This window comes from Poecilia reticulata, linkage group LG21 (genome assembly GCF_000633615.1).
Source record: "Poecilia reticulata strain Guanapo linkage group LG21, Guppy_female_1.0+MT, whole genome shotgun sequence".
NCBI classification, from domain to species: domain Eukaryota; kingdom Metazoa; phylum Chordata; class Actinopteri; order Cyprinodontiformes; family Poeciliidae; genus Poecilia; species Poecilia reticulata.
The window spans coordinates 25636125-25659872 of record NC_024351.1 but is presented as its reverse complement, the minus strand read 5'-3'; the positions used below and the strand labels follow the sequence as shown (position 1 = coordinate 25659872).

Below are 23748 nucleotides of genomic sequence, written 5' to 3'. Positions count from 1 at the left end.
TTATTTTTAAAAGGAATTTAATTATTTGTTCATTTGTATCTTTTAATAAATTTCTATTGTATTTAAAAAAAAAGGCTTATGTGGTTAAATGGAAAATCTGTCAGTGTGCCAATTGTCAGAATAATCGATTACTAAAATAATAGTTGCTGCTCTACTTCTAAAATGTGCTTCAAAAACTCTGACCATTAGCATTTTTAGCAACATTGTTTATGACTATTTWGAGTTTTTGCTGCCTCAGACTCAGTCCTACTGGCTAAATATCCATCTATAGAGGAATATAATTGGGTTGAAAAAGGAACCTATGAAAGAAATTGTGCCAAAATTTCTCATTTGGAAGATCTAGAACATTTATCACCTAAGAAATCTCCAAAATGTCTCCCTTTCACTGTTTTTGCATCAATTCGACAATTTGCTGACTTGACTTGACTCGGTCTAGTTTCCTTGTTTCTTTGTTTCATGTAAGTTGCATCAACTTTAACTGTCAAGTCAAACCTTGACATTTGAAAAAGCTATCGCTACAGCTTAAACTAAGTTGTCTTCTGTCTTTGGCAATTATATTAAACTAAACATTTCTAGTTAATAGAAATTTAGAAAAAGTTGTCCCAGTTGATTTCATTATGTTTTTACGTTATTATAGTAAATTGTGATTTGATTCTGTAGTTCAGAATCAAACTATAGGACTGTAGCTGGATACTTTCAAAGAGATACAAGGTGTATTTATTTTATTGTTAGGCACAAATTACTATTAGTCTTTTTCACTTTGTTCCGCATTAATTTACTTTTACCAGTGACATGAGTGTTGCTGTTTAGACTTCCAAAGTGTTCTCTGGAGCGTTCCCTTTGTGTTGGTGTTTTCTAGCAGACCTCTGAGTCTATCAGAGCAGCAGCTGGCATGTTTCTGCTCACAGGAGAGCCACTGATAAAGTGGCTTTATCGATTTATCTGCCAATATTTACTCACCACTGCTCTACAGACCTGCAGTACATGATGGTCCATTTACTCACCACAGCCTGGGTTGATGTGGAGTTTATTTATAGGATATGATTTACAACCTGCATTAACCTTGCAAGAAATGCTCCATCAAATTATTCTCAACATGATTTAATAATAAAGATATGGATAAAGAACGATGTGTAATTAGGAGGTAGCTTTACCTCTGCAACAACAGTAGTGCTAAGTCTTTTTTCTAGACTTCTTACTTTCCTGCGTTGGTTTGTTTTTGTCTTTTTCTTTCTTTCAAACCACAATTTTTTTTTCTTTAAAAATTAATCCTACTTACTTGCTTATGAAACTATTTCTTTATGCACATTTGTTTAAAATTTCATGCTGGCATGTTGAGGATGTCTAAAAATCTTGAACGCATTATGATACAATACATTCCTCACACTTGCATTACTAAGTGTGTGTGTGCAGAGAAATTGGTCTGTTTTTTTTTTTTTTTGCAGCTTCATGTTCACGCCTGAGCGCCGCTGTATGAAGCAGCAGTTTCACAACCTCCCAGTGTAAATGATACTGTTTAAATACACGTGACCTCTGTTGGAACTCCTCAGAAACTCAGCAGGAAATGTGACGTTAATGGGGCCAAAGAACCTGCCTGATTAAAGGGGCCTAGATGTGTGAAAAGGAGGAGTTTGAGTGTAGTGTGTTTCCAATCTAGTAGTTAGATTTTTCTTTGACCTACTATTTTGTGTGTGTTTTTGTTTTTTCCTCTTTCTTGGACTGTGGGAAAAGTCTGTCATAAAATAAATCCACTGCCTTATTGTAACAAGAAACCATGTTAATCAATATTAAGTGAAACAGAAATAAAACTCTATTTCCAGTTAGAAAAGTGATAGGAAGTGAATTYTTATTATTAAACTCAAGCCTATAAATATAGACTTGCTATGCCCTGTACATCACCCATAAACCAGCTATMCTAGCTATGAAAATGTGTAATATATCAACTGTAGCCTTTTCCAAATCTTCCTCATTAGGGATTTTTGTCCTATTATGAATGTGATGGGATTAGCATGCATTTCCTGTTATGGTTTTTCATTTAGTTAATCATGAAACCTGGAACCTGTTTCCTTCTGCACTATATATACTGCTGCACATTCCTACTGCAACAAATGTGCCCATCTGTAATTGAATTGCCCTTTTGAATAAAGTTTACTGAATCTGAACCTCTTAAACATTCAATTAGACATTGTTTCTAACTACACTTGTAAAACTCATCATTCATTTCTCTCTATTTTAGCCTCGTTAGTCTATTTTTCTGCTCGTTTCTTCAGGCATCTGTCGTCACTACATGTTGTTGAGCAACTAACATGAAGGGAGTTAGTTTTTGTTTGTAGTCAGCTTGTCAAATTGAAATTGATATGAAACAGCAGTTTGTTGGGAAACTTTCCCAAACTCCAGTGAAGGAAAAAATTTACTGCACTGTCTTCACACTTTAGTCTCCAGATATTAAATACTTAATTATATTTTCTAGAGCTGCAGAATACATCACCTTTTAATCAGTTTTATACAAAGCAGTGCTTTGACTCTATATTTGGTAGATTGATACTTGTAGTGACATGTATTTATTTATATGCACATTTAATTTCCCATTGAGCTTCTTAAAGTATGTTTGAATTTTAACTACTTTGCCTGCATCATTCGTGTAAGTGATGTCCACGAATGATGCAGAAATTAGTGATATAGATGCTTAAGATCAGCAGAAATGCACCGATTGGGCTTTTACCGGGSCGATGACGATTTCAGGTGTTCTTGAGTTCTGACCCACCAATTTAGATTTTGACTCATTGTAGTTCATTTTTATAAAGACTGTAAAATAAAAGAATGTGGTACAGACTTTACAATAGCACAATATCTGTTGCTAGTGTATTACACAATATACCAACCCTAACATCGGTATCGGCTGATATTAGTCATTTTTTAACACATCTGTATCAACCCGATAAATAAAACTGATACAATATAGAAAACTGATATTTATTTCCATCTTGTTTCTGGAGGAGGTTAGGCATGCGGCATTTGTTTGGTCATATGACCATAACAGTGATGCAGCAAAGGATTGTGGAGAGTTTAACTGAAGCAGAGAAGCAGTGGYCGAGACRGCAATGTTGTTGATTTCTTTCACGGTGCCAAAAGGTTAAAGAAATGTTTGTACAATTTTGTTATTGCCCAGAAAACATTTAAATATYGGTTATTAATACTGACCCTAATTTTCACCTATGTGCATCCTGATCTTTTCCTACTGAACATGGAGAACTGGAACGCTCCTCTCTCCCTATCAGCTACCTCATAGATCAGTAGGAAGGAATGCAGTGCTGAGTTTCCTCTTTAGTAACWGATCCCAGTGTTTCAGACTGGCTGCCTGGCAGGCTGCTCGCCTGCGTGGCCTTGTGTAAACCCCTTTCTCTTATCCTTCTTCCTGACTCTGTCCCCTGCAACTTCCTCCTTTCTGTCATCCGCTTACATAAGGTCCTCGCCGTACTCCAGGGTGACCTGGAAGCAGAAGCCTGGGGACAGGAAATGCATCATCATCCCAACCAGTATGTGCCCAACAAAAGGACAAGTAACAGTTTTCTGCTCTTTGGACAGACAACTACTATGTTCATTTGCCACAAATCTGCCCTTTATTGAAGAGAAGAAAAAATATGTAGTCTGTTTGTGGTTTAGGCAAACTGACTACTTTGTTACATACACCCAAAACCTTGTGTATGTAACACGGACCAGGACATYCCTACTTATAATGTGTGCTCTGTCCTAAGATGACAGAACCTGAGCTGAGTTCAATGCCAACTATAAACTCATCTTTACCTGTCGTCTTTGCTGTCACCGTTTCTAGTGTATTAAAAAAAAACTTAAACTTGAAAATCAAGAATGCTTAACTTGATGAGGAGTTATGTAATGCCTGCTAACCCACCAGGCTTATAATACACTGGGCAAGGTTTCCCCCAGAAAACCTGATGACCCTGGTGTTGTACCATGCGTTTTATTTATTTCAAACATGATAGTAGTATAAAATCATGCAATGCAATGCAAAAAACATATTTCTGTACCACAGTAATCTTAACATTCTCAAAAAGAAGTAGGAAGAACTAAGAAACTTATGAACTCTTATCCCATAAACTCATATTTATTAACCCTTATTAATAAATCATTTAAAAATATTAGAGCTTACAAAAATTCGGAGGCCTCATATTTTGGAAAGAATAGTGTGTGAGGCCAATGGGCTGCTGCAGGGATGTGCAATTAAAGCCGGGCGTTCTGCCAGGCTTATGATGCACTGAGGGGTAAGCCTGATGGGGGAAAAACCTGGATCAGTGTTGTGAATAAAAATAATTTCATAAAACTTATTTACACAATCACACTCAGTGCTCACACATTCTCCAGTGTACTGTTTGTGCATTTTGTGAGCTGTGCACTCTGCGCAAATTTACTAGAGCGGTAAATTTTCTACACCACTTGTCCGCCATTCAAACATTTCACCTGCCATTGTTTATTAGATTTTATTTATTTTTATTTTGTGTGTAACATTTCTCTTRGTTACAAAGTCAGACACTTGGCATGTCAAGATATTTAAAGATTGGTGATCGGCCAAAACACTGCAATCGGTGCACCGATGTCTGTCTACATATTTGACAACATTCCTAAGAAAAAAAACTTAAATAATCTTCATTGATCTTGTATGTTCTGTTTTTTAATCTAATATAATCTAATATAATCTTCAGTTATATAAATCCTTTTTTATCCATCTCTCCCCATCCTTCAATCTTCATCTAGTCCTAATTATACTGCATAGCCTAGTGAAAATCTCATATTCGGTGACTGAAAAAGCAGTCACAAGCTGTTTTTCCTGTTCGCACCACATTCACCAGTGCTGCTCATGTGTTTTTTGAGACGATGCGTTCAGTGACACGCTGATCTCGGGTCACCGTTCCCACAGAGGAGCGACTCCTTTGCCTTGAGCCGCCTCCCTTCTCCTCTCAGGACTCAGCTGTCGTAGATATGTCAGGAATCCTCACAAGGCCGCTCCTAAAGCCAAGGTGTGAAGCCACTCCGCTGTTGGCTTTGAAAACTCCAGACTGGACAGGAAGCAGCTCTGCGTCTTGATTTGTGTAGAGATTCCTCACTGAYGGGGTGAAATCAGACGCACATTTCTCCCTCCGTGTCGCTCATCCCTCAGTCATTTCCTGTCTCTTCCAAGTTGGATGGGTTCAGAAGAAGATACTTCATAACAGTTTTCATATGACATGCATCAGGACATGCCTCTTGCTGTAATGAAGGCATTTTTCAGAGATATCATAAAAGGAAACAATATATTTAGAAATGTGTGATGAATGRCVGTTTTGTCTCGGGTTACAACAAGCTAAATATTTCTCTGCTAACCCTCATTCATCTGATTCCCGACCATAAGGCYAGAGTAAGCGGCCCTCGTAGTCTTTTGTGTTCAGGATAACTGTCCCATTGGAGCCTGTATGGCTGTTCCTCGGACAGCGGCCAACCCTGGATGAATGAAGTCATTCTCCAGCATGCGTGAAGCTAAATACAGCTAGAAGGCCCCGTCATGATCTGAGACTGGAAAACTTTCGGTCCAGGTTACGGAGCTCCCACAAACTCTGTTTGAACTACAGGTGCACCGGTCCGTATCTGTCCCGATATTGAGAAAGATTCTCTAGATCGGTGACGATGCTCCAGATCCATAAAAGATCTGTTCAGTCTAATTCTGTACTCTGAGGGACACCATGCTTTAATATTTATTTTACATTATATTTAGAGTTCCTAATTACACTTTCTGAACCATTTAAAAGAASGTTTGTTGCAGTTTAGTTTTACATGTTTGACCAAAATCGTCAACCTGCTGTTTTTGTCAATTTCAGTTCCTCTATTTTTATTTTACAGTGGCTGTTACACTGAATTATACCGAATGAACAAATTGAAGTTGTGTTGTTGTTTTTTGAGCTACTGATGCATTTAAGTATCTGTACTGGTGCAAAGTTCTCAAATAAAATTGTAATTTAGTACATTTATGTCTGTAAAAAAAAAAAAAAAAAGTCAATTCAGCACTGTTCTCCTGTGTCGGATCCGTATCGGCCGACACCAGATCCGACAGATATCGGAATCCATATCAATAACGCAGAAACATCCTGCWTGCTTATCGTTTTATGCAATAAAGCAAACTGGATTTGGACAAAATCTGCAAAGAATCAGGGGGCCTTAAAACATCAGCCACTAATCTGAAACAATCACTTATAATTCTGAACAGAACTGTAAGGATAACCATCACATGTCACATCACTTTTTCTCCCCCTCTTTCCAAGTTATTCTGAAAATGGTTTCTTAAAGAGTTCATCCGTCACCTATCCGATGGTGTGTGAGTAGAGTGTGTTCTACCTTTAATATATTTGAGACCTGCAAGATGCCCTATGTGCTTCAAAAGCTCAGTTTCCAGCTCATCCGAATCTCTTTTGTCTTCCTGTTCTCACATTAAAAGATCCTGTCAAATTACAGCTCCCAGCAGTGACTAAGCAGTTTATTTATATAAAGCCCGGGTGGAGCCGCTTCATGTTTAGACTGTCTCACAGGGTGTGAGCCGTGTGTATCTCCAGATGTTTACCTGAGTGTTTGGAGGTTGCAGTGAGAGGCTCGAATAAAAACTCACCTGTGTGGAAGAAAAGAATCGTTTCCAACGCCACATCATCATCATTCTTCATTGTCTGTGACTATCTTCTAACACTTGGTCCTCATAAATYCGTCCACACAATGTTTTCCAAAAGACTTAGATATTCTCTAGATGATTCTGCCAAATGTGAAGTGTTCTATTTTTTTTTTAAGTGATTAGAGGTTTTCAATTTGGTGAAATTACTTCTTCACTCAGGTCAGGTTGGTGTAGACCTACTGTTTTCCTGTAATGTACGTGGATGAGTTCTCAAAAGACGTATGCTTGCAGGAAAGAGAAATGAGGCAAGTTAACCTTTGTTACTTAAAATCTTCTGCAAAGACATTTTAATGAGTCAGGAACTTATGTCTACATGTGAGAACTTATTTAAATACATTTTACTGCAACACTTTTGTTAGTTTCTCATGTCTGTTTTGGTAACTCTGATGTTTGTCAGTCCTACCTGTGACCTACCGTATTTTCCGCACTATAAGGTGCAACTAAAAACATTCCATTTCCTCAAAAGCCGACAGTGCGCCTTATAATCCAGTGCACCTTATAGTGCGGAAAATACRGTACTCTTATACTGTTACATCTCTATAAATTAAAGGTGTTATTGAAAATGTGCTAATCCAGTTAAAACGTTGTCATATAAATGTAGAGATTAATATCAACAATTTTTTTTTTTACCTTTGATTATGGCTTATAGGTAGTGAATAAATATTTTCCCCCCAAATTGGACTATTAAAACAAATGATTTTTAATACATAACTACTCTTCGGTTCATGTCATCGTCTACACAGACAGATGGATGTTTGGCTGACATTCACTGACATCTGCCACAGGGAGAGTTGGTCACAAACGTTCATTGCTATGAAGTAAGGCTGACTATATTTTTCAAGAGCAGTGTTTGTGGTGCTGTGACTGCTTTGTCATGCAGTCACAGCCATATAGTTTGACTAAAAAATGGTAATAACATTGCATGAAGCACCAAGTCTCCTCCATTCAGTAGCAACATTCACACTGAAGAGTGTTACCAGCGCCACCTGGTGGTTCTTGGTTGTGATCTGTTGACTTAACGAGAACAATGTTTTCATGTTTTAGCTTCTGAATATTGGCCAGTTCCAGTCATCAACCAAAAAACTTTTTAAGCGTCTCTTCAGAAAAATAACTGTCCAAGCTGGTCTGGTGTGACTGGTTGTTCCTGGTTGGCTGTATCAGAGCAGAGATCTGCTCTGAGGTCAGCACATAGGGGCCAGTTTCTGTTTGGACTTAGGCCCAGGCTGCCGTGGTGTCGGTGCCAGGGTTAGTGATGTCAGAGGGAGGCCCCACACACACACACACACACACACATACTCTACTGAAGCTGAGCCAAGTTTAACAGCAGGTAATGTTGTGTTAGTGAATGAGTGCTCCAGATGAGTGTGAGTGTGTGTGTGTGTGTGTGCCTTGCAGGTCTTATGGGAGTGTGTTGCCTGTACCTGTGTTTGGTATGAGGCCAGCATCCAGCTCTCTGCAGGGTGCTCAGTAAACAGCCAATCACACRGCCTGCTGTAGGAACTTCATCAAGGCTGTGCGGCGTGTCATGCTACGTGATGCTGTTAATGSTGCATGGAGATTGTTGTAATGTGGAAGGTGGTCARAGAGGGTCTGTAAAGGAATAATCCAGCATGTTTCTTCTCTACTTGTTTCCACAGCAGATGAGATGATTGATCCAGCAGGGGTTTTGTGTTGCATAGGGATGCACCGATTAAACCCACAACAATAAGCAATAAACCAGTTAATCGCGTGGTAAATTAAAATGAGCTCCATAATTTTCATTTGCATTCCTTCGTCTTGAAAAAGAATCTTTAAAAGCTGCCATTTTGAAAAACTTGGTATCTTTGCCTGTTTTCTTTCTCTGAGCCCAGTGATTGATAGATTTTAAAGAGCAAATTTGTTTTGTTGAGACATTATAATCCATTTTATGTATTGTTTTGGTTGTTTATTTTTTATTTTTGGATATTTAAAACGTCTCCTTCCAGTCCCTCTATTAAATGAAATTATAGTTCAGGTGTGCTTGTGTTATTCTGCCTTCAATTCTCTGCTGTACTGAAATACTGTCCCTGRTATTTTTATGATTACAAATGATGAGGGTTAACCCTAACTCTCTTTAACCCTTAAATTATTGCACACTTGTAWTTTAAAACATGGAATTCAGCAAATCATTTTTGAGAACTTTTTTTTTAAGAAAATCAGTCCACCGGCTTTCTGCTTTCTTCCATAGGAAYAATAAATGATGTGTACTTTGACACTCAGATGTTAAATAAATTCTACTTATTTAATAAGTTGAAATTATTTAAGTTACTAGACCATCAGTAACTAAAATATTCAAAGTTATTATTACCATTTTGTCCCAAATCAAGCCGACATACTTTAAAGGCATTAGAGAGAATAGAAGTGTGTTCTTGCTAGTTTCGTCCTACAATAAGAACACTCAATTTACTCAATCTGCTCTGAGTTCAGMGCATAGGGGCCAGTTTCTGCTTGGACTTAGGCCAAATCTGTTGCATAAAAAAATGCAATAGATTTTTATTTTTTCAGAGCTATGCGGTATGTTTCCAACCACATTGAAGAATTAATTTTGTGATTTAGGTGTCTTGATTCACATTTCTTGTTGTTTTGCTTTGCTTATCTTTATTCCCTTTCTCTCTCTCCCCATCCCCGTCTGGATCAGAGGTCTTAGTGGAGTACGAATACGACGCGCTCCACGATGACGAGCTGACCCTGCGGCCRGGTGACATCATCAAGAATGTGCGCTACATCGARGAGGAGGGCTGGATGGAGGGGGACCTCAACGGGAAGAGAGGGGTCTTCCCAGACAACTTTGTTAAGGTGGGAGAACACCGATGGGTCTTGTATTGCTTTCTACCTCCGGATCATATTTTCCTTTGTGCTGCTGACAGGCCGGTTCCTGGGAGGTTGAATTTGATCAGAGTAGCTCCAGGTGTGGCCTACTTRCAGGTTAGGTAGATCACTCAGGTTTTGTTGTGAGGCTACAAAGCAAACAAAAACGCAATCATSATGCAGGGTTGGGCAATAATGCCAAACAATATTGCAATGTTTGTTTGTAAATATCTCTAATATCCCAGACAATATTCTATGTTTTCTGCTTTTTAAAACAAATATGTAACTACATGTTTTTTTACCCTACTTTTCTTATAAACAGTCACCAGAATGAAAAAATCCATACTTAAAAAAATCATGCAATACTTTTAGTGGATCAAAGGAAGAAATAAATTACCAAGTGTAAATAAACTACTTGTATACACAAATGAAGCGRGTTTAGTTTTACAAGATGTTTTTCACTCATTTGTTTTTTTTAATGAATACAAACTTTGTGTAAAACAGAGAACCATGTTTTTAAGACAAAAACAGTCTTTCTTTTAAAAAACGCTCAACACCGAAATATGTTTCATAAAAAAAAGCTGCATAAAGTGAAAGCTTGTGCTCACTTCCTAATGATCAGGAACTCTGTTCAATTTCATTTCTTCCATCTGTCACAGACATCTCCACTGAAGATAATGTTGATGACGAATATTTTGGTTTTTAGCTTTCATTTTCCTGCAGCCCCTGCCCCAAAGGCAGGAATTTACACTCTGCATAGCCATGTCTCTTACTAAATATAATAAACTCTGACATGATTCACTAASCTTTAATTATTTTACAGTTAAAACAAGCTGCAGGAAATCAGCTCTAGTTCTTCAGCTGCTCTGTGCCTTTCAGCCATTTGGTATTGAACAGTTTATGTTATGAGTCAGCGTTTCGCCGTGGGCCGCTCCTCTCATCTTTCCTCATCTCTCCYTCCTGCTCCTTCGATCTTTTAATCCTCACGGCGAGATAGGTAATCCGCTAAGCGGCCTGCCGCCGTCGGGCCTGGATGCGTAATCCTGTAAGGAGCAAGCAGTTGAACTTTGCCCCGAACAACATGACAGCAGGTTAGCATGCTGTGTTGTCGCAGTGAGCGATAAGAGGAAGGAAACATGTGGGAATGGGTCACGGTAAGGCTGCCGGCTGACGGCTAAATGCTAATATCAGGATTGAAAGGATGGCAATGTGGAATCTGATGTTTGTGTGTGAGGACAGAGAGCTGGAAGGCTTGAGATTTTATTTACCTGCTCACGTCGCTGTCGGGTGTCTGGATTTACGACCACCCGCTTTCCTGTCAGAGTTTAGTTTATCTCAGAGGAGCAAGGCATCGTCGTTGAGTAAATCTGACGGTTTCTTTTTGCCTCTTCATAGTCAGACAGATTAGTAGGTATAATTTGACTGAAATTTATTTGGCTGTTCACCAGATATTTCAACTTAATCTAAACTTAGTAAATATATAAATGACTTTGAGAACCTGCTATGTATAAACAAAGTTACGATAATGACTTTTAAGTGTTTTTAGCATAGCTACCTTTTAATATTTCACTTTATTACCCATCAGCTGACACACACACACACCCATGGAGACAAATACCCAGAGCTGTATTGTATGCCTGTTCGTCCCTCAGGCCCTATAAGCCATGATAAAATGACTATTTAAACATTTACAAGCGCCTTAATGAAGTTTTTCTTCACCGTTTGCTGTCTAGGTTTTAATGAGACAAGCACAAAATAGTTCATGATGGTAAAGTAGAATGAGACAAAATACACTTTGTTTGCCCATTCCTGTTGTTTCATTCCGAGGCTTTTAGGCTTAATTTTCCCAACTACACTGGAATTTGTTGGGAAAATTCCAACTTTCCTCAGATTTTGGGATGGATGGATGTAACAGAATTGCCTACACAAAGCCTAAACTGCTTTTTTTGAGAATATCATTTCTTCCACGTCTCAACTTTTCATAGAAAGGAAAGAAATTCCTGTCTGTCTTAATGACAGTTAACGAAATCAAATCTTTTTTTTTTTTCCCTCGTCACATTTAAGTAATTAACACCCTGCGTGTGTTTAGGGTGTGGTGCCAGCACAAGCTCATTCTTGTGAGCAGATTGTCGCTTTGCTTTCCCAGCTCAAAGTGCAGAGCTGGCGCTTTGTAGCTTTGTGACTGGAGCTCAGAGCCTCCAGCTCGCCCAGGTCCTCCACTCTCTGCCTGGAGAGAAACCTGCTAATGCTGGACTCATCTTAATGTTTCCTGTGGTTTCACACTCAGCTGGATTTCCTCCTCACTGGAACTTTCATGTCAGCATTTGTAAACCAGGAAGTAGGCCACGAACGAGGTCACCATGCGCACACACCTATACACACACATTTACAGGGTACACAACCTTTATGGATCAGCGCTTTTTTTTTCTTTATTTTTCTGGGTTGTAAATGAGAAAAGTTTTGGTAAACCTAATTTGTCGTATTTTATGGCTCAGGTTTTGAGGTGGGCAGTTTGCCCAACAATCTTAAAAGTTTCGAGTGAGATTCATTGGTTGCTGCAGCTTCCTGTCTATGAACTGTTGTACTGAGCAAAACATTTATCTATTTAATCATTTTTGGCTGAGAAACCCACACTTTAGTCCTGTGACCGAGTTTTGATCTCTAAAACATTTACCTGCTGTTTGATATTTTATTACCTTCAGCGGCTACATAGCTACCGTAATGTCCAGACTTTAAGCCACTACTTTATTCACCCACTTTGGACACTATGATTTGGCTACTGAATGGCTTTTCACAAACGTGTTTCCAAAGGATGACAATATCCTTTGATGAAGAATATYATTGGATGTCACACAAAAAAAAGTTATTTACTTATTTTAGCAAAAGTTTTGATATTTAAAAGTTAATTTCTCATTTCTGCAGTTTTGTCTAGCTTATGGAAAAAGCATCAGCTGCCAAATAAACAGTAAACTAACCAATTAAATTTTTGCTTGGGGTGTGTGTAATTTTTTCTCTCCAAAAGTTTAATAAATGGCAGAGGGGATAAAAAGTCAATTATAATACATTTTTTTCTCACAAACTAAAAAGGAAAACCTCAAAAGTACATTCAACATGGTCACTTACGGCCTACAGACGAGTGTGGCTTGTGTGTGTAAAATGACTTTTCTTTTCSAAGTTAATGATTGTAGCTCAGTAGTCGTAATAGAAATTACAGTAGTTGCTGCTTGTTCTCGCATTCATAAGATGCAAAGCAGAACTGCATTTAACACTTGATGGTGTCTGTTTGCTATATCTGAGCTGCTAATTTTTTATTGTAAATTGAGGTAATTGAAAATGGATTTATTGGTAGTTTTACTTTCAGACTGTATCACTAATCCTACTAATACATTACAACTAGAATTCTGTTCAATGTAGTGGTCGCCATTTCTTCCCTCCTAAGTTGATATGTGAAGCTGCAGGAAATGGAGGGAAGCTAAAGTGAAGCGTCTGAGCTGGAGTATAAATCTGCAATTCAAAGATCGTTCCTCATAGATTCCACATTGGCTACTTTGTGGCTTGTCAACAGCGTTTAATAATTTCCGATCTTCCTGCTTACTCAGATCTCCTCCACTGTATCGCTCCACCCGAACGTTAGCCTGACTTCAGGCTGAATAATGTAACATCTGACTTTGTTGCTCCTGCAACCGCAAAGATCATCATCCGTGATGCACACTGCAATTTTATATTGGGTGGAGATTTAAGTTTATTAAGTGACTTTTGGTCATTAATACAGAGATATGACAGCAGCACCTGTTTCACTAGTTTGACCACATGTCTCTGAGCTCGGTGGGGAAACCCTGATTCCATTCCTGATTCTCTGTACGATTTGGACTTTTTGTTCGGGAGTTTCCCAGAATCAGCCTCTTTGGCAGCTGCTTTACAGCCAGACTCCCTGACTTGGCTGGAATCAGCAGCAGGCCAGGCGCTCCATTTAGACACGAGCGTCTTGAAAGTTTTACGACGTCGTGCCTGCGGAGCGGCTGCAGCAGCTGCCACAGGTCGCATTTCGCTTCTCCTCACCAGGCCTGGTTTACACGTCCTCTTTCTATGGAAGCCAGTTGATGTGTCTRTGCACAGTTCCTGTATGGAACGCTCCCCCTGACCACATTCAGCAGTGCTCTGAATGACCACAGCCTGTTTTTGATGCATTCATTTGCATTGTAGAGAAAACTGCTGTTTTTTTTTTCACCAATATATGGGAAATGTTGCTTGAAGTTAAAGTGTTGGACATTTATTTTTCATGTTCTTTTTCCTTAGGAGATGAAAAAGGACCCCAAAGAGGTCAAGGAAACCAGAAATGAGCCAAAGGAGGAGCCCAGCCAGCCTCAGGGCAGAGAGAGCAGTGTGGCCAACCTGGTCAAGAGGATAAGCGTCATCGGCATCCCCACCGGGGGATTCCAGCCCATGCCTCCCGCAGCATCAAAGAGTAAGAGACRGGATTTCTCCTTCCACAACATTCCCATTCAGTTCTAGTCAAATTTATTTTAACAGCTGCAATTATGTAATATTAAGTTATTGACCAATATAAAATAGATATTGGCTTGCTTAGTTGTCTCTTGCATCTTCACAGAAACTAAACTATTTATAGATTTATATCTAGAGTGAATACATATTTTACATGTCAAAACCAGACTGGTCCACAAAACCATTGCTCATGTATGTAGCAATGGCACATACATGAGCGTTGCTAACGTTAGCGGCTAAAAGGCGATGTTCAAACCATTAATGTACATCAATGGGGAGAACCTACAACCGCTAAAATCTGACACCACTTCGATTTTGTTTGCATTTTGTGAAGAAGGAAGTTGTCTTCTTCAGAGGTTTTATGYTGATTCCTTCAGTAGTTCTTGGTCCAGCTCCACCACAGGCGACGGGGGGAACAGATTTTTCAGTGAGTTTGGATCGTTTGACACAGTGCAGTGAGACTTTGTACCACAGCAGCTGAAAATGAAACAAATGTTGCAATTTTGGTCCCCAATCCAACCCAGTCTACCTGATTATAAAGTGTGAAAACACCTCAGTGGTGAATAGTACAGCYAGGCTGTGATTAATGAACAGCCCTGGTCATGTTGGTCCTTCTGTTTCAACTTAACCCAACAAACCGTCTGTTCTCATTTTTTTTTCTCATCCATGTGCATTTGCTTTGCTTTTAAATATKAATCATCATGATTACTACTGATATAATAAGCTTCACCTTAGTATTGTGATTGTAGGATTTTACTGGTCAGCTCRCCTAACTGCTGGGTCTTTTTGAGTTTCTTATCTTGTCAAAAATTTTGGTTGTACTAGTTAGTTCTGTTAAGGAAGCTACTGCAATGTGATAAAGGAGCCATGTTTACATGACAAATATGTGCAAAACTTTTTCAGTAAACTGATAAAATACAAAACGGCCCCCACAATTTCACACGTCGGCGTCTTATTGAGGCGTTAGAGTGACAAACCCCACCTACTTGGGAGCGGCTGCATATACGTTTCAGGGAAATTGTAAATGATGTTTATTCAAAGACCAGTCACATGAAAAGTGGACAGCATGGCTAAGTAATTAATTCCAGTCGAATTATGTAAGTTTGAACCTGAGAACATCCCTTGTCTTTATCTCATTAATTAAATTTGACCTCATGGTGTTCTGTTGGTGTGTGTGAGCTTGCATGTTCAGTCATGCTTCCAGCTGTGTGTGTGAGCTGCATACCTTCAATGMGTCCAGTCTTGCTCAGTAATACCATAACGGATACAGTTTRTGTCTGGTGCTCTTACTGCTGTCTAAGAGTTTCTGTTCTCAGAGAGCGCTCAGCTTATCAAAGCTGAAAACGTGAAGTGAAACCTGAACTTCTCGAGCAAAATGCTAAATCTGTTATTTACCGTCACAAAGTGATGAGCATCTTGAAGCAAGCGCTGTACCTCATAGAGCAGAATGTTCCTGTTGTTGGAAGTGTGAAAGGATGAAAGATCTGATCCGTCTCYTGCTTAGACTGACAGGGATTTCAGCTGGATCYTCTGTTTATTATGGGCCTAAAATGGCAATTATGTTGTTTTTCCTGTAAAATAAGAGTTTTAACACAGACAAATATCTGATCTGSCTGGAAACCTTTGCTGTTAGAGATACATCRGTTAGAATTTAGTGACCAGGTTTGGATCTCTGGGTTTTGTAAAGTTCTGACTCGGTTGCAGAMTACATAATAAAAAGCATTGCTATGATAACGTGCTGAAGGCGGAATGTCAAAAAGACCAGGAGCTTCTTAAAGAGACAGAAGGCCATTTTCAAGGTGTCAAATTGCAAAGTAAMATTTTTTTTAAGTTATGTTTGTCATATACAGCATTTTATATGCTGAAGGTAACATTGTTACTTGATTGTGTTATAGAATGGTACTGTGTGCCTCTAAAATACATATTAAAACAAGGATATATTCTAACATCTAAAACGTATATTGCTCATCCTGACTAACATGACTGGACCAGGAGTCTGTCTGTGTGCGTTTCTAGAGAATATTTATCCTTATCTCAACTCTTGAGACATCCAAAATGCTGGAAACATTTTCAAGTCMAGCATGTTCCATAATACACAGAAAGGAAAACTTTGACTCCTTTCAAACATGTCTCAACATAACATGAAATACAGTTTCCTTTTAAAATAATCTTTGTGCTTCTTCTGACTTCATTTGAAACACATTACCATCTAAGTTGCTAACTTTGACTCTCCTCCTCATTGTAATACAGTCAGAACCAGAGAGTGCTGTCGGAACCCATCTTAGTGCTACTGCAGAAACTAACATTTACAGTCATCATTATCGTTGCTCTTAGTAGTACAACCAAAAAGTTCTCGAAAAGGCGACTTTTCTGTGAATAATTTGAAGCTAGATGTCTATGAAAACGCAGCAAATAGGTGAATCCATAGATATACTGTTATTAATCATTAACACAAAAAATGGCTTTGTTCTGTTGATTCTGCACCTTAACTACCCCTAACTTTTTTTTTAATGCAAATCTACCGAGTTACACATTTTCCACAGTTCACCCTACAGAGTTGTTTTGTTGTTGTTTTTTTCTTAAACGAAGATGTTTTTCTGGTTTTCCGTCTGTGAGTTACATCTTCTGCTTCTTAAACACCAGGCCTTCAGGTTGGGTGTGTCTCCCACAGCACAATCTGATTGGGTCCCCCAGCAAGTTTTACACCTTTCTTTGCTTACTTACCTGTCAGTTGCAAGACCCTGACATTTGAGAGTGAGCACAGATCCACCACGGACGCTTTTTGATATAAACACACTTATTTTTGTTTAGTTTATTTTGTCTTTTTTTTTTCTTCCTCGTTCCCAACAGAGCCGAAGAGGAGACAGTGCAAGGTACAGTTTGATTATCAGCCGGTAAACGAAGATGAACTGGAGCTGAAAGTCGGAGACGTCGTCGACATCCTAGAAGAGGTAATTTAAACGTTTCAGTCATGTACTCTGCTCATGGTTGGAATCTTACAGGTTYCTTTTAAACGTGCGTCTGCTGAAGCAAGAATGCCATATTGTTGGCTTGTTTTTAAARCACTGAGCATCTCCTGACTGGTTTTGTTCTCTGCATGTCAGAGCATGCAGACAAATGAAGCAAACGTTTGTTTCTTCATCCAACCGACCTGAAAGTCAGAACGGTAGAGGATCGATGATGTTTCCGATTTATTTTCTTCTGGTGGCAGGTTGAGGAGGGCTGGTGGAGCGGGAGTCTCAACGGCAGATCTGGACTGTTTCCATCCAACTTCGTCAAAGAGATGGAGGCTGGAGGAGAAGAGGCAGAGGCCAACGACACAGCGGCTGACAAACCTGGTAAAGCTGACGGGCTCAGCAGCATTTCTAGAGACACTGCAGCTTCAGAGGAGGCAGCAAAAGGAAAACTAAATCATTGTAGGGGAACTGGAACGTTACTCTGGGTTTGACATTTGGAAGAAATGTTACCAAAACAAAACAACGGGTCTTTGCAGCGTATGAACAAATGTCAAGGTGTGTGCTGCCTGCAGAAGAAAGACACTGGAAGGAAACTCCAGTGGAAATTGGTGGAAATTTACAGATTGTAGTTCATTCAGTGTAAATATCAAAGAGACTAAAAGGTAATWMCTTTGTCTAACATCCCAAATAGACACTTAATGATTTATTGCCAGCAAGATTTTTGTCACTAAGGGCGTCAAACATAGAGCCAAAAATTTTCCGATTTGATTTCAATTATGAGGATAGACAAACTTTAAATATCTTTTAAATACACTAATGTGTCTAACCAGCTGTGAATAGGTGATAAATCAATTTTACTGAATAATCAAATTTACTGTCTCTGAAGATTTATTTTTTGGGAAATGTTAGAGTGATGTCAGCCCGCCCAGAGCGAACCATCTTGTTTTACAGCTAGTATTTAATTAGACTTTGAAGTCAGGGCAACTCCCGGAAGGAATGATTSGGGGGGAACAAGTTTTTGAAAATATTTTCTGTCATTTGTAATTCCTTTTTAAGAAAAGAAATGGAAAATGAATCAACTAAAATTAGATCTGGTATGAARAAAAGCTGAGATTTTATTTTAAAGCCATGTCACCTACATTTCCTTCTCTTWCTTACCCTTTCTTTCCCTTTTTATTTTCTCTTTCTTTGTATCTGTCTCTTCTTTTTGCTCTGTACGTCTTTCTCTCTTTCCATCTTTTTCTTTCTTAGAAAAAAGGATTTATTTTTATTTTTATATCTTTTTCTTTGTCCTTCTCTCTATCTCTACCTAGTTAGTAGAAGGTACAGGGAGAAAGTTTGAACCTCTCAAACAACTTCATACATTACGCTTTGTTCAAAATTCTCCACTGTGATGTATGGTGGTGGAAGCATCATGCTGCAGAGACGCTTTTGTTTATAAAAAGCATAAACTACGGTAGATTGAGGCCAAAACAGAGAAATYATCTGTTTTTGTTAGAAGTGGGCAGGTTCAAACTCGACAATGTGGTTTATTTCACTGTTTCACTTTTTTTCTGTCATATTAAAGCTTAAAAAAAAAATCCCACACCAGTATTTCAGAACCCAGCTTTTACAATACATATTTTAATACCTCACTGTTGTGCAAAGTCAGGAAGAATGAAGCGATCACACCTATTCTTCTATGCTGCCAGTCAGCAGCGGGGCTGAGCTAAATGTGCCAGGCTACATGCAGCGTCCCAATTAGAACGTTGTCACCTTGGTCTCAGCATAACGGGGAGAAGAAGTCATGCATACAAATTCACTGATTGCTGTAAGCTGACCATGCTGAGGCCTGGAGTTAGGCTGCCTTAATGGTTGCTYTGTCTCTACACAACTGAACAGAGACGGAAGTAAAAGTGGAAGAAGCCCAGTCAGTTTRCTGAATGAACCTCAGATCTTGGACAATGTCTGATCTCTCTAAATATAAATATTTGAGGTTTTCTTTGACAACCTGACAGGTGAATTCATTGTCACTCGGTCACTTCAATGTTGTGCTTATAGTATCAAGTCAGAACCTGGAGTAAAGAAAACACAAGTCGCATCCAGAGGGGAAAAAAAAGATGATTTAAAAGTTGTTCAAGGCGATGAGTGCATATTTGATTATCTAGTCAACAATACTTAAGTGATTTCCTGAAACAGTTCAGTGTTGTAATATTGTTTAGTTCTGACTGCAGAGTATTTCACGGATTTGAAGCTCAAACATAAAATAAAACTGACTGAAAGAATTTTCCCTGAATAGTATTTTACAGTCTTCCCTCCGAACTGCTCTTGTAGTTAGTTGTGTTTGATTGTAAATGTAATTGGACAAGGTCTTTTATTAGCAATGGTGGAGCCAAACCTTGAAGTAGTTTATATACAAGTATGATATCTGAATAAATGATCATGTTTTCCCAACTCAAAAAGTCATAGTCTTGTGTAATATTGTACACTTTGATATTTTTTATCCAAAGTCTTCAAAGTCGGCTTCTAAAGTCTTCTTATTCCTTGTAGTGTGGTCCAACGCTCATACAACCAACTCATCATTCATTATTTTTTATTGAAATTACAGCATTTAAATCTATCTTTGAAGCTTCCAATGCCARGTTATTCCTAATTAAAACTTGACATGTAATAAATTACAACTTCTTTGTAACTTGCAGGATTAATCCAAAGTAATACACTGAAGGATCTGAACTTCCGTYAATGGTGGACGATGCAGGACTGGGGATCATAGCAACGTGTTCGTCTGACTTTGTTGGGTCTCCTTGCAGATGGAAGTGGAACAGAACCAGCTGCCACTCCCACATCTCCTCAGCCGGACTCGGGAAACGGAGCCACCCATCAGCCCAGACGGATCATAGGCGTCGGTTTCGGAGACATTTTCAAAGGTGGTCCGGTGAAACTAAGAACGCAGCCCAGCCCCATCACAGAGGACAGGAAAGTMAAAGACCAAGAGAAAGACAAAGCTGGTCCGGCTCAGGTACGTCTGGTATCACATGTAGAAACACTGGATCGCAGTGGCCAAAACCAGAACCATCTCTGGTTCTCACTAATCTGAGCACAAAGGTTAAGAAAACCCAATCAGAGCTGAACACTCACACTCCTGATGCCTCCATTAAAATTCATGTCTGGTTTGTGTTTGTTGTGAATGCACTTATTTGTGCTGTCATCAGCACAAGTGCAGATTATCTTCTGTTTCTTCCTGTGGATTTGCAGGCAGGTTCTGCATTGCTTCAATCTCATCTCCCCTTATGTAGTGGTCTGGACAAAAAGCACTGCTGCACCAGGCTGTTATGCTGTCTGGTGCTCTATCAGAAGTGTGTGATCATTGTGATCATATGTATGAGCTACAGAAAGTAGAAGGGGGCGAGCTTTAACCCTCACGAATTCCCATCCAGCAGTATGACGAGAGAGTTATCCATTTCTTTAAGAAGAAAGCATGGCCACCTGCCCATGATGGTTGTTWAATCTGCAGAGGTAATGATGACGTCAAACTTATTTGGCCCTGCAACTCTTTGTGAACCACGTGTTTTAACAGATTTTGCTGAGAAATTCGATTGARGTTTAGGCATTTCTGCTCTACCCCACCTGTGGTCTGACCATCAAGCAGTTCAAGTATAGCAGAGAAGCAATGACTGTAGAGCTTAACACTACTATATGCAGAACTTAAGATAAAACTAATGTTGTCTTGTGTCTTGTGGACATACTTTGATAAAGCAGAAAGCGAGGGTGGGATGGGGTACTTGATTGACCAGATATTGTCTTGCCCAACAGGTTTCTGCCTTCTCACTTTGCTGAAGTGTGAACTTGTGTCTAAGTCACGTGAAGGGGAAGTATTCGTCGTCTTCTCAGAAACTGCCGGCTAGTCTGATTCTCAAAACAAGCAGAAAGKATAGTAGGAAAGCATTGACCTCCTTCAGGTTTTAGCTGGTTTTCTAGTTAGCTTAAATGGGCYTTTTAGGGTGTTTTGACCTGATAGTCCAGTAGATGGACCATCAAGAGATCATTGTTTGATTGGGGACCAAAGTTTACAACATTTATTAGATTTTCAGCTGCGGTTCGCTTTCTCACTGCACTGTGTCAAACAAACCAAACCTTTTGACCAATTCATTCACCTCCTGATGAACCACTGAACAATACCTCTGAACATGACCCTGAGGACAACTTCCTTCTTCACGAAATTAGAAACAAAAATGGAGTGCCGTCAGATTTTAGCAGTTGTAGCATTTCTCTTTTGTCTTTGACAAATGTGCCAAGCAAACACCATGTAGGCAGACCAGAGTTCATGTTTTTTGACCCACAGGAGAGTTTGATTGTGCAATCACACCTCCCCAAACGAACCGGACTTTCTAGGCAAACGAACTGGAGTTTTATTAAAGTGGACTAAACACGGCTTGTGTGAAATGTGAGAAGTTTGGGGAAAAAAACAAAAAACAATTTGGGGTGTAAATAACCCTAAGTGCAAAAAACTTGGGGTGCTACAGTTTTTAAGAAAGAATTTCTCTAGTAGTCCCTGGTACTGCTCTGCATCCCCAGAACCAGAACCAAACGAGGAGAAGCAGCAWTCAGCTTCTACGCACCACAGATTTGGAACAAACTTCCAGAAAACTGTAAAACAGCTGAAACACTGTAAATCTCAACTTAAAACCCACCTGTTTAGAGTTGCTTATGACTAAATTAGGGTTAGAGTGTGGGTTTTGATGTCTTCAATGTTTTTATATCTTTAATGTTTTTAATTTCTTTTCTCACTGTCTACGTTTTTAATGTTCCCCACTGTTGAAAAGGGGAGCGGGTTGGAGTCCCCCCCGTTGTTGAAAAGGGGCGCGGGTTGGAGTCCCCCCCGTTATTGAAAAGGGGAGCGGGTTGGAGTCCCCCCCGTTGTTGAAAAGGGGACCAGGTTGGAGTCCCCCTCACTGTTGAAAAGGGGAGCGGGTTGGAGTCCCCCCCGTTGTTGAAAAGGGGACCGGGTTGAAGTACCCCCCGTTGTTGAAAAGGGGCGCGGGTTGGAGTCCCCCCCACTGTTGAAAAGGGGAGCGGGTTGGAGTCCTCCCCGTTTTTTTTTTCTTTTTCTGCCAATTCGAAGGGTAGAACTTTGACTTGGCGGGAAGATTACTGTTTTTGATTGTTTATTCAATGTTGCATAACTCTGTATTTTTGTGTTTATTGATGTAAAGCACTTTGAAATGCCTTGCTGATGAAATGTGCTATACAAATAAAATTTGATTGTTTGATTGATTGATTTATAGAAATACCAATWCTTGTGGAAAGTGTTGCCCTTCTATTTTCCTATTTATCCAAAATATTGCTTCAATTGAGCTGTTTACTAACAGATATGCTAACTCTCAGGGAAACCAATATTCCAAAACTTTATTCCCTTTAGAAARGAAGCATTCTGAGTCTTTACAGTCAACTTTCTGTTTGTTTTAGCAAAGGAAAAGTAACCGGAAAATGCCCATCCTACAGCTGATTGACAGCTCACTGCGGGTGGGGCAGAGGGAGTGCTGCTTGGTTCTAAATTCGGCCAATTGATACTCCAGTTTCTCCAGAAACAATAGTAACTACAACGTGACAGCCACACTAGATTTCATCACTGTGAGCCGCATGGAAAAAAAAAAGTAGTGTATTGGTGGTTTTTAAGATAGGGAATTGACTGACACCTTGTGATCTGAGACAATGATCTAGAGCTGGAAAAGAGCAGAGGGCTCTCTCCATGTCCTGCCTAAGCAGAGGAGTGTAAGGATCTAGGAGGTGTTGTTCATGAATGATGGATAGGTGGATTGGTGAGCACTGTATTGGTCTGTCATGGTAAAGAGAGATCTGAAAGGCAAAACTCATCCAGAGTCGCTGCTTCTCCATATCAAGATGAGCCAGTAGAGGTGGCTAATGGATACCTCACCAGGGAGGAGCTGGACCAAGTGACTTGGGGGAGGGAAGACTTGGCCTCTGATTAGGCTGCTGCCACCAAGACGCAACCATGAAGACATGGAAGATACCGGATAAATATTTTAAGACTTTCTAATCAAGCTGGAAACTGTCTGAAGAAAAGGTGGGGAGGTTTGCAGCAAAGGTCCCACGGTTGAGATCATGCACATTTAGGATGACTTCCATGAGGACTAATGGTGTCTGTATTTGGCCAGCTAGCTACACMACAAGCCACCCTAAATGCTACTACAGTTACTGACCTCTGAAAATGTCCCATTAATACCATGCTGTCAGTCTTCCTGCTGATTTGGCACATTTGTGGTGATACTGGAAACAGTTTYCTATTAATTTGTACAAAATATGTTCAGATCCTTAGTTCTCTATGTTTACCTAAAATGTCTAACAAAGACCCACTATCGGCTCACTGTTACGTTTATGCTGACTCATCAGACTAGATACTAATTTTATGTAATAAACAGAAACCCAGGTTTATTTTATCCTCTTTGTTTTTACCTTGATGTAACAAAAAGAAACTGAGGAGGTGTTTCTGCTGTTTGACACTATTAACACTCTTCCTTAAATAGTTTAGAGTTTAACTTTGTGTTGAAACTCTCCCTCCTCTCTCTCTCTCTGTCTCTCTTCACATCGGCCGTCACACTGTTTCACCACTAACTCTCCTCACTTTCCTCTGCTCCTCACCACATGTGGCATGCTTCTCTTTCTCTTCTCTTTTTAGCATCAGACTTTCTCATGAGACATTGATCCACCCGTCTCCTACCTGTGTGCTGAACCAGCAGCAGGTTTAAGCTAGCACCG

The 23748-nt window shown here is 39.5% G+C and overlaps 1 protein-coding gene across 6 annotated transcripts in view; it reads left to right on the top strand.

Annotated features, from left to right (window-relative positions):
• Positions 1–23748, top strand: part of cd2ap (CD2-associated protein) — a 54613-nt gene that overhangs the window by 2581 nt on the left and 28284 nt on the right. For 5 of the 6 annotated variants that reach the window (XM_008398606.2, XM_008398604.2, XM_008398605.2 and 2 more), the window contains exons 2-6: positions 9363–9520; positions 13829–13997; positions 16886–16986; positions 17247–17373; positions 19782–19990. In XM_008398606.2, the coding sequence (XP_008396828.1) occupies positions 9363–9520; positions 13829–13997; positions 16886–16986; positions 17247–17373; positions 19782–19990 (764 nt within the window). Of the gene's footprint in view, positions 1–9362; positions 9521–10625; positions 10687–13828; positions 13998–16885; positions 16987–17246; positions 17374–19781; positions 19991–23748 lie in introns of those variants that run through there. The other variant, XM_017302298.1, reaches the window with a different exon arrangement.